At 45.5% G+C, this 15,456-nt stretch overlaps 1 protein-coding gene across 1 annotated transcript in view; it reads left to right on the top strand.

Annotated features, from left to right (window-relative positions):
• The window catches only part of csmd2 (CUB and Sushi multiple domains 2), a gene marked incomplete at both ends in the record, with an annotated part of 400,982 nt that extends 390,303 nt beyond the window's left edge, over positions 1–10,679 (top strand). Inside the window, 6 exons of the mRNA XM_083776184.1 lie at positions 1,779–1,844; positions 2,077–2,238; positions 4,052–4,164; positions 5,871–5,958; positions 10,110–10,242; positions 10,520–10,679. Of these exons, the coding sequence (XP_083632310.1) occupies positions 1,779–1,844; positions 2,077–2,238; positions 4,052–4,164; positions 5,871–5,958; positions 10,110–10,242; positions 10,520–10,679 (722 nt within the window). The remainder of the gene's footprint in view (positions 1–1,778; positions 1,845–2,076; positions 2,239–4,051; positions 4,165–5,870; positions 5,959–10,109; positions 10,243–10,519) is intronic.
• Between the last annotated feature and the right edge of the window lie 4,777 nt (positions 10,680–15,456).

Here is a 15,456-nt window from a genome sequence, read left to right as displayed (position 1 = left end):
TCATTTCCAGCCAAGCACCCTAACCCATTCTAGGTGCTTCATCACATTATAATGTGCGATTTTCATTAGCAATGTTTATTCAAACCACTGGGTTTTGTATTGTTGGCTGGAGAGTGCTGGCTAATGTTTAGAGATAGGGGGATTGGGCTAATGTTGATGAATGGCTGTGTTAACACTTTGCTCATCCTCCGACACACGCCAGAACGGGACGGCCATCCATCACACAATTAGGCCCGCGTTATGCTTAGTCGGGCATCTGTGTCGTGCGCCGAAAAATAGCCGATCTACAAGCTCACAAGCTCGCGCAAGTGCGCCGCTTTGTGAGCTTGTAGATCGTCCGTTTCCGGGCCAGCGACCCGAGGTATAGCGGGGCATTTGCACGGCATGGACCCACTCATTTGCGTGTGTGTGTGCCCGTGCACGCGCACACGCACACACACGCAGGCACACGTGCACACACACATGCACGCTAATGCTCGCACACACACACACACACACACATGCACATGCTCGCACGCACAAGCGTATGAAACATTAACAAGGGCCCCCAGAACCTGATTAGGCCAATGTGTCCCATTGATTAGGTTAGCGAGAAAGCACCTCTTATAAATGTCCGGGCAGTGTTAACAAGGTCTATCAGATAAATAGACTGCCATTAAGTTGCCCCGGGGCGCTGCGTCTCTAAATACATATAGGAGGAATAGAGTGGTAGATGCACAATTATCTGCGGTAGATGAACGCTAATAGCTTAAAGAGGGGGGGGGGGGGGGGGCAACGTGTGTGTGTGTGTGTGTGTGTGTGTGTGTGTGTGTGTGTGTGTGTGTGTGTGTGTGTGTGTGTGTGTGTGTGTGTGTGTGTGTGTGTGTGTGTGTGTGTGTGTGTGTGTGTGTGTGTGTGTGTGTGTGTGTGTGTGTGTGTGTGTGTGTGTGTGTGTGCGCGCGTGCGTGCGCTCCTTGATGGATGCCATGCTGAGGGGGTTGCTGAAATACGGGAGGCCTGATGGATATTCTGAGGCTGGAGATGGGAGAATGCTGGCCTTACTAGCACAGATGTATAGGGTACTAACAGCACTTGAGGAGCAGCGCAAAGTCCTGACAGCTGATAAAACATTGTGCGCGTGCGTGTGTATGCATGCGTGCGTGCACGCATATACCCGCCCAATGTCTACAAGTCAAAGTGTCCTTGGGCAAGACTCTGCACCCCACATTGCCTCCAATGAGTCAGTCGGTGTGTGAGCTTGCCACCATTAGTGTGCGAATGGGGGAAGTGAGGACGCTGGCATCGACTGTTCGCCGATTCACCTTCCAATGCATGAATGAATGGACCATTGTAAAGTGCTTTGAGCACTTTACTTGGAAAAGCGCTATAAAAATGCCATTCACTATAATACATGCTTGTGTGTGTCAGCGGTCGTTATTTGTGCCTGTGTACTGTGCGTCTACATGTACAGATCGACGTATGCAAATACAGTGTGCTTGCATTCAAAACCTCATATGACATTTTATGCAACATGGCTGGAGTAATTATGAGCACCATCTCCGACGGTGCACATTTTTGAAGTTTCTTTCTATTCTTGGAAAGTGTTTGCATTTATGTTTCATTCCTCTACTTGCCTACTACCTCCCCCTATCATCCCCTCCCCATTCACCACCATAATCCCCCCCCCCCCCCCCCCCCCTCGAGGCACATACAGTATTTACAGCACTTCAGAGATAACCCAGACTGTTATATTTTATCTGACTTAAGGTTTATTTTTGTCTTTTTTTTGTGCTGTTCAGCTGACACGCGTCCAAGTGGTCTCAGCCCCGTGGGGACTGTGCAGGAACCTCCCACCACACTAAGAGGTACAAAAAATGAAAAGAAAACACCACTTATTATGGTCTGCATCTCCCTTTCGTCTGAATTTTACCGACAGTGAGGATTCTTGAAGTTTATTTCTATTCTCGGAAGGAATACAAGTGTTTGTATTTTACACATACCTCCCTTGTCTTCCTCGCTGCCTCCCCCCCCCTCTCCTCTCCCCCCCTCCTCTCCCCCCCCTCCCCCCCCTCCTTCCTCTCCCTATCCATCTCTTAGTCCCAGGCGGTGTGTTTGCCAAGAACTCTCTGTGGAGGGGCTCTTACGAGTACCTGGGGAAGAAGCAGCCAGCCATGCTCAGCATCAATGCCTTCGAGCCCTTCAGCAACCGAGTCAACGGGACGCTTATCGACCACAGCGGCGTGGAGCTCAAACTGGCAGGTCCGTACGGGCCGGGGTGGTTGTTCTTCAGCTCGTTTAACTACCTAATCCCTTTATGATCCACCTAGGGGTGGGCGATATGGAAGAATATTATATCACCATATCTTTCCAAGCAGTATCACGATATCAGGATATTTTCACATCACAATATTTGTTTCAAGCATTGTTTATAGCTATTTTTCAAGTTACATAATAGTACAACCATCTACAAGTTAACAAAAAATCACACCTGTGTGAACTGAGTGGTGCAACTCCCCTCTCCCCCTGCCCCTCTCTCTCTCTCTCTCTCTCTCTCTGTAATTAGCAGGCAACAGTGCAACGCTATCTCTCTCTCTGTTTCTGGCACAACAGCTCCACTTTTGCCCCTACTGGTACTCTAAACATAGTAACATACCAGTCCCATAGTCCCATAGGGACATTGCTGTTCTTTGGAGTGGTTGCACCACTCAAAAATGATACGTATAGCTTGCGGAGTTAGTTCTGGCAAGTCCCACATGTCATACGCTTTTGGGGCAATCAGCTGACCATTTGGGCGGGGTATTTAAGCTCACCCTGCAAGGCTGCAATCTTCCCGCATTCCTTCTGTTGCGTTCCTGGTCGTCATTATGAGCTGTTTGCTCCCATCGCCAACCCAGCACCACCGGTCGGTGACTTGCGTCATTCCCGACTGTCTCTGCCTGTGTCCCTTTTATGCCCATATAATGGTGATGATGATGATAAATGTTTGAGAACCACTGCTCTAGACTGCTGACACCTTCTGTGCCACATTGTAAAAAAATAAAAGAAAGGGCCACAGAAGCTAAAAGCAGATCTACCAAGTTACGGTAGTTAGTTTTGGTACTTTGCATTTGGGTGCATTTGGTGTGGTAGGGTTCAGAGTCCCATTTCAGAAATGATGAGATGTATTTAGGACAATCTCCGACTCCAAGCATGGCTTTATACAAGAACAGGTGCCAATGCAGTTGTCGTCTCTCTGTCAGGGAGGACCATCCAACCTTGTTATATAAGATACAGTGGTGATATGAGTATCATATAGCTATCACCCGTAATAAATCAAATCGATGATTGATAAACATAGTCTATAGATTATGTAATAATCTAAGACAGACAGGAACACTGCCTCAACTACCCTCGTTCTGCTAATGACAGGAAAACTGTCTTTATTTCTATACAAAAAGCCAATTTTCTGTCGCAATATACCAGCAAGGACCTCTACATGGTGTTTAAAAGTAAGTCTCTCATCAATCCAAATAAAACACACACAATAAACACACAATAAAACAACACTAAACACACAATAAAACCGAAAACAAGTTCAGGTGAGATAGGAAACACATAAAGAAAGGGCTTGTACAAGGTTCTCGCCCCAAAAATAATAAACAAGTAGTAGGTTCAATCTGTAAGTAGTAAGTTAAGTCTGTATGTGTATGCAGAGTAAGGGTGGCCGCTATAATCAATGGAACTCGGCCACACCGTGCGCGGGTACGGTGCGCAGGTTGTGTGTCAGCTCCGCGCGTGAAAACCTTTTGTTTACGCAAGTGCTCTATTTTACCGCGTGTATGCGGGGCTTACGCAGCCCCTTCGCCTCACCTTCACAGGAAAAAAAAAGAGTAAATACGGAACTCGCCGCGGCACGGACGAATTGTCGATGGAGCCACTATAGCTGCTTCCGTTCCGCTCCGCGTTTCTGCTTCATCCCCAGTCTGGCCCACCACAAAAATGGAGTTAGGTGGTTTCCTCCTGACAGCAACGATATTATTCTCACTGTCCTCAGTCGGCTGATGAACTCACCCAGCGTTCTCTGTGCCTTCAGGTACCTATAAGAGAGAGGAGGCCCAGCTGCTGCTCCAGGTGCACCAGATCAGAGGCCCTGTGGAGATCTTTGTCAACAAGTTCAAGATAGACAACTGGGCCCTCGACGGACATGTAAGTGAAAGTGCTGGAGTCACCACTCACTCAGTAAAGGACCCGAGGGAAGGGCACATATAGGTATACATGCACGTGAGCATGCACACACAGTAATACACATACATGTTCAGCATTCTCACCCTGTGTGTGTGTGTGTGTGTGTGTGTGTGTGTGTGTGTGTGTGTGTGTGTGTGTGTGTGTGTGTGTGTGTGTGTGTGTGTGTGTGTGTGTGTGTGTGTGTGTGTGTGTGTGTATATACCGTGCGCAAATGAAGTAGCAAATTGAGAAATATGCAGGGCCACACACACCCACACTAACCCTGTCACTCTGGGGAGATGTAGGGCCCACCAAGAGTTTTCTCTTTAATTAAAATGTCAGTTAAATCATTGCTTGGTAATCAGGGCTCGACAGGCCGCCTTCGCTTCCCCTGTTCCATATTACACTCTCCCACCTAGTGCACCTCCAGTGCAGCACACTCCAGCTAGAATTGTAATGACACAGGTCTGTGTGTGTGTGTGTGTGTGTGTGTGTGTGTGTATGTGTGTGTGTGTGTGTGTGTGTGTGTGTGTATGTGTATGTGTATGTGTATGTGTGTGTGTGTGTGTGTGTGTGTGTGTGTGTGTGTGTGTGTGTGTGTGTGTGTGTGTGTGTGCGTGTGTGCGTGTGTGCGTGCGCGTGTGCGTGCGCGTGCGTGTGCGTGTGTGCGCGTGCGTGCGGGTCTCCGTGTGGATGTGTGTGTGTTCTTGTCTTTTCACACTGTAGGTGTTTACATAATTATCATTGAACCTAGGATGTGCGAAACCGTCACTTTTCAGGAAAAGGCGGAAAAAATTACCTTTGGTCCAATGGATCCATTATAGTTATTATTTGGTCACAAGCTCTTGCTCCTACACTTTTCATTGTTAAATATTCATAAAACCCACAGACAGACTTAACCACTTTCAACCTGACATTGCTATTTTGGGCATGTCATTATAGGAGTTTCTCCTATAATTTCGGAAATAGCAACAATGTCGGTACAAGTCACACTGAGCTTTTTGATGTGGTATTTTTTATACTTTTGTCATATAACAAAGTATAAAATATGGCATTTGGAAAAAACTTAAAATGAAATGTGAAGATACAAGGTTTCTGTCTGGTAGCATCGATATCAAACGCATTGTTGTTGATCTTTAATAAGCCACCCTGTTGATTGGTCTGTCTGTCACTCCAGACCGCGGCCACAATGCACAACTATGACTGTTCCAATGACATCATTGGCTGGGAGGACACCTAACCCTTTACCGTGGATCTATTCAAATATATTACGGACTTTGTAACAGTTAATTTGTATTTATTTAATGTAATATGGTCTGTACTGTAGTACATCCTACTGTAACTCACATCATGCTCACCTCCAGGCGAACCAATAGCTGGTCGCAGCTCATCACAAATAACGCATACGCATTAACTCGACTTGCATGCAAATTCAAACATTCCTCCCGCACACTTTTTGTAGTGTACGTGCGCAGCCTCGGACCGCGACTTTCCATGGCCTTGTTCACGCCAGTGCTCGCTCGCAGAGAAGCGTCGAGTGTCAAATGAAATGCCATCCGTCCAGATCTCCTCTCAACCACTGTGATGTGACATTTCCTTTTTCCTGTGACATGGCAGCGGCTGACACTTTTTTGAAAGCACAGAGACTGACACTGACGCTGTGTACCTGTCCTCCTCCTCCTCCCCAGGTGTCCTACCTCCCTTCGTCCAGCTCCTTCGTCTACCAAGGCTTCGTACGAGGAAAAGGCTTCGGTCAGTTCGGTCTCCAGAGGCTGGGTGAGTTGAACAAGGCTCTGTGGCGAACTCTATGCAACCCCCTCTCTCCCTTTTTTCCTTTGATGTGTAATACATAAAGATACATAACCATGCTATATGGTTTGTTGTGAAGCGCTATTTACTGCTCGCTTGAAGTACAGAGAGTCTGTCGTAGAGGATTTGTTCTTTCTCAGTTCGCACACTAATTAAGCGTCTCACAACAGCCCAATCGGCTGTCAGTACGGAATGAAGCAACTGGCACAAGACAATACCTAGCAGCAGCTTGTGAAAAACAATTAAGGAAGCAACAACGATATATACAGAGGCTGGTGTACACACATGTGCACGCGTGCACAAGGTTGTGACCACATACAGACATATTAACATGGATGCACATACATGGTATAACATAATACAATACTCATTAGCATAATAAATACGTAAAGTAAAGTAAGATGTACCGTATAGTGAAAAGAGATGCCTTTTACGAACATTCCAAAGGCCCATCATCTCCCAGCTGCGTTTTTTATGGAACAGAGAGACGCTCAGATAGACTTCACCTTGAGAGCCTAGAGGACATATAGTGATGTACGGTTTAATTAGGTCACATACTGTATATAAAATGGTGCCAAGCCTTGTATAAGTCAGAAGGAGAACTCTAACCACATGAAATATTCATTGAAATAGCCAGCCTACAACCTCTCAACGCCAATGGAAATAGCCTATCTATCAAACTCACAATGCAACAAGTTGTGAGCTTTTAGATCGACAATTTGTCTACAAAGATTATGACCTAGGACCTAGGGAACCCCATTGAACAAAGTTGTATTGGTAGTAGTTAAAATGCTTAAAATCACCTCTGGCATTGGCAAAGTTATTCATATTATGATAAAAATTGTTTGATCCGGTTAGAGTTGAAATTGTGAGAGAGCTGCTGAATGATTACGATCGGCCTGACATAATTAATAACATCACAATGCAGCTTATTTAAGATCTGATCTATTCTGTTCTGGTGGCAGGGCTGGTAAACTGCATAGGCCTATTGAGTAATTATTTTGGAAATAATAATATCTCTCAAGACAGATTCTGCTTTTTTTAACCAAAAGGGTACTCAGATTAGTTTCAACGTGAATGTGTTTTTTTTGCTAGTGCTCGACTTTACTTGCAATTACCTAAAGCAGTGTTTCCCAAACACTGCTACATTTACCGATGATGTTCATGCGGGTGCAGTACTAATTTCCGACCAGTCATTGGTCCGACAACGACAACCTACCTCAAACCCTAACCTAACCATAACTGCAAGCACGGAGCAGCGCATGTTCGCCAACCTTAACGCATGTTCGCCAACCTTAACGCATGTTCGCCAACCTTAACGCATGTTCGCCAACCTTAATGCATGTTCGCCAACCTTAATGCATGTTCGCCAACCTTAACGCATGTTCGCCAACCTTAATCCGGTCGCCAACCTTAATGCATGTTCGCCAACCTTAATGCATGTTCGCCAACCTTAATCCGGTCGCCAACCTTAACGCATGTTCGCCAACCTTAATGCATGTTCGCCAACCTTAATGCATGTCCGCCAACCTTAATGCATGTTCGCCAACCTTAATGCATGTTGGCCAACCTTAACGCATGTTCGCCAACCTTAATGCATGTTCGCCAACCTTAATGCATGTTCGCCAACCTTAATCCGGTCGCCAACCTTAAAGCATGTTCGCCAACCTTAATGCATGTTCGCCAACCTTAATGCATGTTCGCCAACCTTAATGCATGTTCGCCAACCTTAATGCATGTTCGCCAACCTTAATCCGGTCGCCAACCTTAAAGCATGTTCACGGGTCCTTGCAAATAAAACATTTGAGAAGCACTAGTACTAGTTGAACTCCTAATATGCCATAGTCTCATAGTAAATAAGTCATACTGTATTCTGAAGAAAATCTGGAGACTTGGCATTCATTCATTGATCAAAATAGGAAAATTATAGTTGTGTGTAAAACAGAAAACATAACATTTGCCAAAGACAAGACCAAGTCTTTGCCACGGACACATTTTGTCTGTGTACGGACATATTGTTGACCCCAGCTTCCCACTGCACACAGAGTGAACAAACAGTTCTTTATTAATGTCGACGATTGGGGGCTGGTGCCACGGCATCCATGTGTGTTTTGTGCATGTGCGTGTGCGTGGGTGGTGGGTGCGATGACACCCGTGAGCGAGTGTGTGTATGTGTGTCTTGGAAACGGTCCTATTCAATTTGCGCAGTGTAATCCAATGTAGGTGTGTATTTTTCCTTTTATTTTCTTTCCCAAAAGCATATAATATATGTGTGTGTGTGTGTGGTGTGCCTGTACATGTATTATGGGGCTCACACAGCTGCGAATGTTTGCACAAACGCATTCACTCGGCAGGGGGCTGATTGGCCGCCACTGCAGAGCCCGCTAATTGAATTCCTTATTGTTTGTCACTTGGACTTTGTTGGAGTTTTTCTTGGCGTTCTCCGGTGAACAGGTGGGCTCGTCAGTCACTCTCCCCGTGGTTGCTGCAGTGCAGACCCACCACAGGCACGCACGCCTCCATTGGAAGTAAATCTGAAACATAGCTGCCTGCAGGGTCTTCATGTCCATTATTCAAAGCAATTCTAATATAATTTGATGTGTCCTGAATTAGGAAAAATGTCATCTTAGTTTTATCTAGTGTGTGTGTGTGTGTGTGTGTGTGTGTGTGTGTGTGTGTGTGTGTGTGTGTGTGTGTGTGTGTGTGTGTGTGTGTGTGTGTGTGTGTGTGTGTGTGTGTGTGTGTGTGTGTGTGTGTGTGTGTGTGTGTGTGTATCTATATATATACACACACACACACACACACACACACACACACACACACACACACACACACACACACACACTGTCTCCACAGTTTTCTTTTATTCGTGATTCAAAAGGTACATGGTGTACTATCTCCCTTGCTCTCTGTAGAGAGAGAGAGAGAGAGAGAGAGAGAGATGTCTCAGAACACAGAATGTTGCTGGCATGCCTCATGAACCTTTGTTGGTGCATCCTTTCTGTGAACCATCAAAGGTTGCTATTTTACTCAGTCTTTTGGTTCCTTTGCACGTATATACTCCAGTGTTTCCTGAGCCATGGATTTGACCAAACCACCCACAGCAACCAGCGGCATCCAAGGGTGCATGGTACATTCCTTGATTACTGAGGTGGCTTTGTGTTGCACTGTACTGTCAGCCATGCAGGGATGTGCACACATAGACATCAAAGGGGGCTTCAGCCCCTGCCCTTTTACCCGTCTGTAAAACAACTGCCCTCTCCAGACCACGGATGCAGAATTTACTATGGTGAAAGAAATGCAAATGCCACACTCCTTCCCATGCCATGCCAGAAGGCACCATTCAGGAGAATTGCTTTTTTTTCCGAAGTATTTTGCGCTGAACTAATTTGTTTAGAAATCCATGTCGTACACCGCATCTCCACTAGCTAAAGAGTGCTGGGTTGCCCCCCGAAAATAGCTGATCTACAAGCTCACAACATGTCACAGCGTGACACGTTGTGAGCTTGTAGATCTGCTATTTTCGCTATTTTTGTCCAAAAGTTCCCTATTACTGGATTTCAGCCCCTGCCCGTCTAACCCTCTCTGCACGTCCCTGCTATAGAGTATAGCAGTGACCGTGCTCTTCTGAAAAATCTGCGATTCATTTTTCCCATAGAGATTTACAAAAATCTATTATTTTAAGCCTATAATCAAGTCAATCGAGCCATGACCATAAAACAAAAAAAATGAAAATAAACAAAGGGTATTCAATCAAAGATGTTATGGTCATGATTTGCTGGCTTATGCTGTCTACTCTATGGGAATGCCGTTTTTAGAATCGTAATATCTCAGACTCTGCTTTTTGGACCAAAACAAACTTGATTTGCGGCTCATTTCTCCAAACGATATGAATCCTCGGCTACGAAATGTATGTTTTGGGTGAATCAAATAGCATTCGCGGGACATGTTACATATAGCGGTTTTTCACTTCCTGACTCGCAGTTTCCGGGCAAAACAGTCATTGCGGTAAATTAGTTCATGTTGGTTCGTGTAGCGCTGTTGTGATGTCAAACATCAGTGTTCATCAGTGTTCATTTGGACCAGTTTCTGACTGCTGCCTTCTGTGTCTCCTCTAGAGAGCCTCGACCCCAGCAGAGACAGCCCCGGGTATAACTTCGCCTCCAACAGTAGCTCAGTGGCGGCAGCCATCCTAGTGCCTTTTATAGCTATGATCATCGCCGGCTTCGCACTGTACCTCTACAAACACAGGTAAGCCACGTGCATTAACGGTATTCTAACAGCGTGAAGGATGTGCACACCAGATAATTTGATTCATTCATGTTTCTTTTCATGCATTGTGATTCATAATTCTTAATATGTAAGTCATTCTTAATACTACTCGGTTGTATTTATTAACACTTTTCATATCAGCTCAACTATATCCAATATAGTAAATCCAATAAAATAAATTAATAACGAAGTGTATGGTGTAATGAAAATGTTAACATTTTCTTGTCTTTTTTCCATAAAAACAAAACCATCTCAGAAGAAGACCCAAAGTCCCGTTCAACGGCTACGTGGGCCACGAGAACACCAACGGACGGGCCACGTTCGAGAACCCCATGTACGACCGCAGCATCCAGCCCACGGACATCATGGCCAACGAGACAGAGTTCACCGTCAGCACCGTGTGCACGGCCGTATAGCAGCCATGTTCCTCCCGAGGTAAGAGTTCACTAAGCCTCCGAGTTGGCTCACCGCATAGGACAGCAAACTGTTCAGCCCGTGACCAAAAACAGAAATTACATATTCGCCCACGCGACCAAAACTAGTGAAAATAGCAGATCTACAAGCTCACAACGTGGCGCGAAGCGTCACGTTGTGAGCTTGTAGATATTAAATCGCTTATATAAGCTTAAATATTTTGTTCTAATTTATGGAATTTCTCCGATTTTTTTTTCATTTCTTCATGACATTACTGAACAAAAATCATTGGATTTTGTTATTAATTCATGAAAAGTTCTGCTTTTTGGGAGTGTTTTTTGAAATAATAATAATTAAAAACCAAATGTAGGAAACAAAAACTAAGGGGACCCATAAAAATGTGTCCCGACCCACTGTTTGGGGAACAGTGCTATAGGATATACGTGGCCTTGATATAATAGCTTTAGATGTGCTCAATATCACGCCCTCCCTCCCAGCCTTCCGTCAGAGGCTTCTTTTGGGCCGCGGCGCGATTTGTTCAGAAAAGGAGCGAGGCGCCTTAAAAAAAAAGTGTATTACCGTCTTCTTCAACGTCCCGCCGCTTATACGGCCAAATAGACAGACAGTCAGCTAAGCAGAAGCGGGGAAACTGCTGAAGCAACAACGTGCAGATAGGACGTGCAGAATCCAATTTCTAACTAAATATTTCATAGCATCCCTCAAGGATTTTCTAAAGGTCCTGAAAGGCTCCCAAGTCCACACACTCCGAGAGCCGTGCCGGGAGTCATTTGTGATTAGTTTCTTTTTTTGTTTTGTTACGTTGCTCGCCTTATCTGCGTCTCTCGTATCAATGCGTCTCCGTAAGACGCTTGGTCTGCTCTGTGTTCTATTGGAAAAAATGTCAGAGATAGTGTATTTTCCTTAGTTATGGAATTGCAAGTAAAGCACTGTTGAAAATGGTGGTGCTCGGTGTGTGTCTGATAATACTTTAATGGGATTCCCTGTGTTTGTTCTCTCTGTTCCTCCCCCACCACCATTGCCATCCCTCCATTCCTTTTTTGCTCACCTTTTCCCCCTTTTCTTTCTTTACTTTTCGTGCATTCTCCTGTGGCCCCAATCGTCAACCTTTCTTTCCACTCCGTTCCCCTAAAACATCTATTTTTTCCCTCTGCCTTCCCTTGCCCTTGCCCTTCTCTCCTTGCGTCTTATCATCTCTCCTCCCACCCCTGCATCCCTGACACCCCTGCATTCATCTTCCATTCAGCCAGGGGAAGAGAAGGGCGCCCAGTCTTTGCTTGCCTGCCAACAGAGGACACCTACGGTTCCCTGGGAACAGGGAAGAGAGGAGGCTTATTTTTAAGCCTGATTTCTGCTCAGTAGTGCGCCAGTGCAGCACGCCGGGATAGCCGATCTACGAGCCCGCAGCGCGTCACTACGTGTTAGCTACGTGTTAGCTACGTGTGGCATAGCGCCGTGTTGTGAGCTCGTAAGTTTGGCACGTTTTGGCGCGCGACACCGGAGCGCAACTAAGTCTAAATCAGGCTTCACTCGCCAAAATACATTCAAAACATTCTCACATCTCCTGCGATGGCAAAGGCTCCTTTTACACAGGAGACAAAAACAAATGAATGAAAGAGAGAGAGAGGGGAAGAGGGAGAGAGAAAGGGAAAAAAAGACAGCCTTGCCGAGACAACACAACAGTGATGGAACCCTGAACAACGTCAACAGTCTCCTTGTCATGTCTCAGTACAATTGAGGAATAGCTTCACCCAGAGAAATAGCAGCTGGCAGGCGCAGCGATGCTGTGATGACTATTCTTTACTGTCTGACGCCAAAACCCAAAGGAATTATTTCCTGGCCCGCTCCGAGCACAGAAAGTGGCCTGCAGATAAGCAGACATCCGCCAGTGAACTGAGCAACGGATGGCCCCGCGTGGCCCTGTGCCAGTCAGAGAGGCGGCAATCTGTGGTTGATGCTCTCGTCTGGCTTTCATTGGATTCGTTTTAAAATGGAGACTTCTTTTTGTTTGTTTTTTCTCTTACCCCGGCCTGCTTCATTGGAGGCTGCGAACCTGTTGCTGAGGGTGAATTTTTAGTTCAGTGAGTTTTTGGAGGCCGTTTGCACGGATACTTTTTGAACTCGACTGTCCTTTTTTGTTGTTAAAGCAGGTATAGGAAATTCTGCTTGCTAAGGCAGCTGTGTACGGAGCAGGGGTTAATGGGTAGCTAAGGCTGAAAAAAAAGCACTTAGTGAAGCTGCAAAGAGGAAGTGTGTTTGAGTTTGTGCGTGCGTGCATGCGTGCGTGCATGCGTGCGTGCTGTATTTGTATGTGCCCGAATGCACACATCTGTTGTGGCTGCGTCAGCAATCTGCCCCAAAGCATCTCCTGTCTATCTTTGTTCTGTTATCACTACGTCCCCAAAGATTCAAGCAGACACGGGACAGATAATTCAGCGTGTGCTGGCATTTTCCCCTCTCTGCAAGGAGCTTTTTTTTTTAGACAAGCTGAAGACGGGGCATAGAAATATCCATGATCCCGCAGACATCAACACATCGATGTAGTGTACTGTACTGTACTGTATAGGACCCCCGTGAGAAGTGCTAACTGATGGTAATGGCCGTCTCCGGTGCTGTATCAAAACTTCCGCCCTCTCTCTCTCTCTTTCGTTGTTGGGGAATCCACATGCAATCACTTGACATTTTTTGTGTCTCGGTGGGATTTTAGTTTTTCTTGTTGTTGCTGTTGCATTGCATCGAGACTCACACCGAACAGAAAGCGCGGCCATGAAGAGTTCTGGCCCACCTTTCGAGGAGATGCACCTATAAATGGAACACTGTTAAATAAAGAGACAGGACTCTTCGGATCCGCTCTGCTCTCTCTACGCGCACGGCACAGGGGTCAGTCACTACCTTCATGCCTCGTTCCCACCTGTTTTAAGGGACATAAAATGGCCAAGGGAAGGTAGTGACATTCCTCCATGGATACACACAAGCCTTGAGACTGTTAATCTTGAAATTGTTGCTCTTTTGTCCCCGTTGTCTCTAAACAATTTTGGAAAAAGTTAATTTTCATAGGTAAGGATGTCTCACTGTACTTTTATGTCTGTTGTTTTCTCCAAGGCTAGATCCACCTCCGCCTACAGTATTAATCAATTTGTTTAACAAGTATATGTACTTACCCTGAGACCAACATGCATAATACTCTCCCTAAACTTGGCCTTAGGGTGAACCAGGATGACATTCAACCCCCCTTATTCATTGTATGAATGTAAACCACCGAATGCGACAGGTGCCAAGTCATCCCTGCTGGCTGGTGTTTAAATCATCATGTCACATCATTTCTCCAACTCCCTCCGCCCTCCCCCAAAGAGCTTCATTCATTTGTCTAACGCCTCATAGCTTTGTTTTGCGGCAGGCTCCCTCCGAGCCGCCACTTGCGCAGCGATCACTCAGGTGTGCTTCGATTTGGAGATGATTAAGCAGATGATTGGAAAATGGTGTTTACGCCTTCAGTGCTGCACGTGTCACATTTCAATTTCTCCAAAGTAACACAAGAAATGGCAGACGCACGACACTGGCTTCATATTCGGAATATCTGTAGGAATGCTACCAAAGTGGCAAAAAATAAGGCCCGGGGGTTAAACACCCTATTCTTCAGTCTGTTGATTACATGTCAGATGCACTGTCAATAGAATTATACTGAACGCGTACAGAAGCTTCAAAACATCATGACTCTTACATTGCGTGGGTGTATTGCAAGCAGAGGAATGCTATTTGTCTAAATAAGGCCATACAGCGATGGTTATGCAATTGCAGCATTTTACATTGAGGCCTCTTCCATCTATTTGCACTGAATAGCATCATCCACACATGTGGATGTCCTGTGTGTTGTGCAATGGCCAACGAGTGATGCTAGAGAGTTTCACTGCAGCAAATTGAGCCATTACATGCAATTCTATGTCATTTCAGATTAGCATTAACGTCAGACAGACGTAGGATAGAGGATATATGTTTTCAGTTTGCCTGTGCTTGACACTAGCCTTCTAATACATCCATAATAATTAGGTCTGCCACAATGTATTGTTTTAGGATACTGTAGCACTCCTGCAAACTATACGAGAGAATTGGACTTGCATGGATATTTCATGGCACATTTTATGATCAATGGGATATCTGCAGATGCAGATCTGAGAGCGACAGCAAAGCAAGCGTTCAGGTTAAAGATTCAACAACGCTACCAACGTGTTTTCCAATGAAGGCCTTAAAATCACCTACATAATTTCCTTTTCCCAAATCCGGAGCCTTTGAAACCAATCACCGTATTGTTCTTTCAATCCGTTTCACTCCGGCTTGGTAATTGCTTTTACAATTTTATTACTTCTAAAGCTCTGGCTTATCTCGACAGTGCAGATACAATATCGCTCCCGCATCCGCTCCGGTTGTGAATTGATGGAAAAAGGCAACGATTGAATTACCCCAGAGACTTTGGGCGGGGAGAGAGGAGCGCTTGCATTCACATCATCTCAAAACCATTCAATTCACATAACTGTACATCACTGGGTTCTTTTTCTTGGTTTTTTTTCTATCCGTTTCCCATCAATTCCTTCTGGATTACCCCGTATACAGTATGTGCCAGCCGTGCCATCGTCACCTTTTATTTACTTATTATTTTAATTTTCTGCCACGGTTGCTCTCTGCCTCACTTCAGTCCCTCCCTCGCCTCCCACGGCAACTTTGAGAACATGTGGCCCATCCCTGCAGCATGTAGTGAGAACATGT

Source organism: Protomyctophum parallelum (assembly GCF_964188405.1).
Source record: "Protomyctophum parallelum genome assembly, chromosome: 1".
Classification (NCBI taxonomy): domain Eukaryota; kingdom Metazoa; phylum Chordata; class Actinopteri; order Myctophiformes; family Myctophidae; genus Protomyctophum; species Protomyctophum parallelum.
This window is presented reverse-complemented; position numbering and strand designations above follow the sequence as displayed.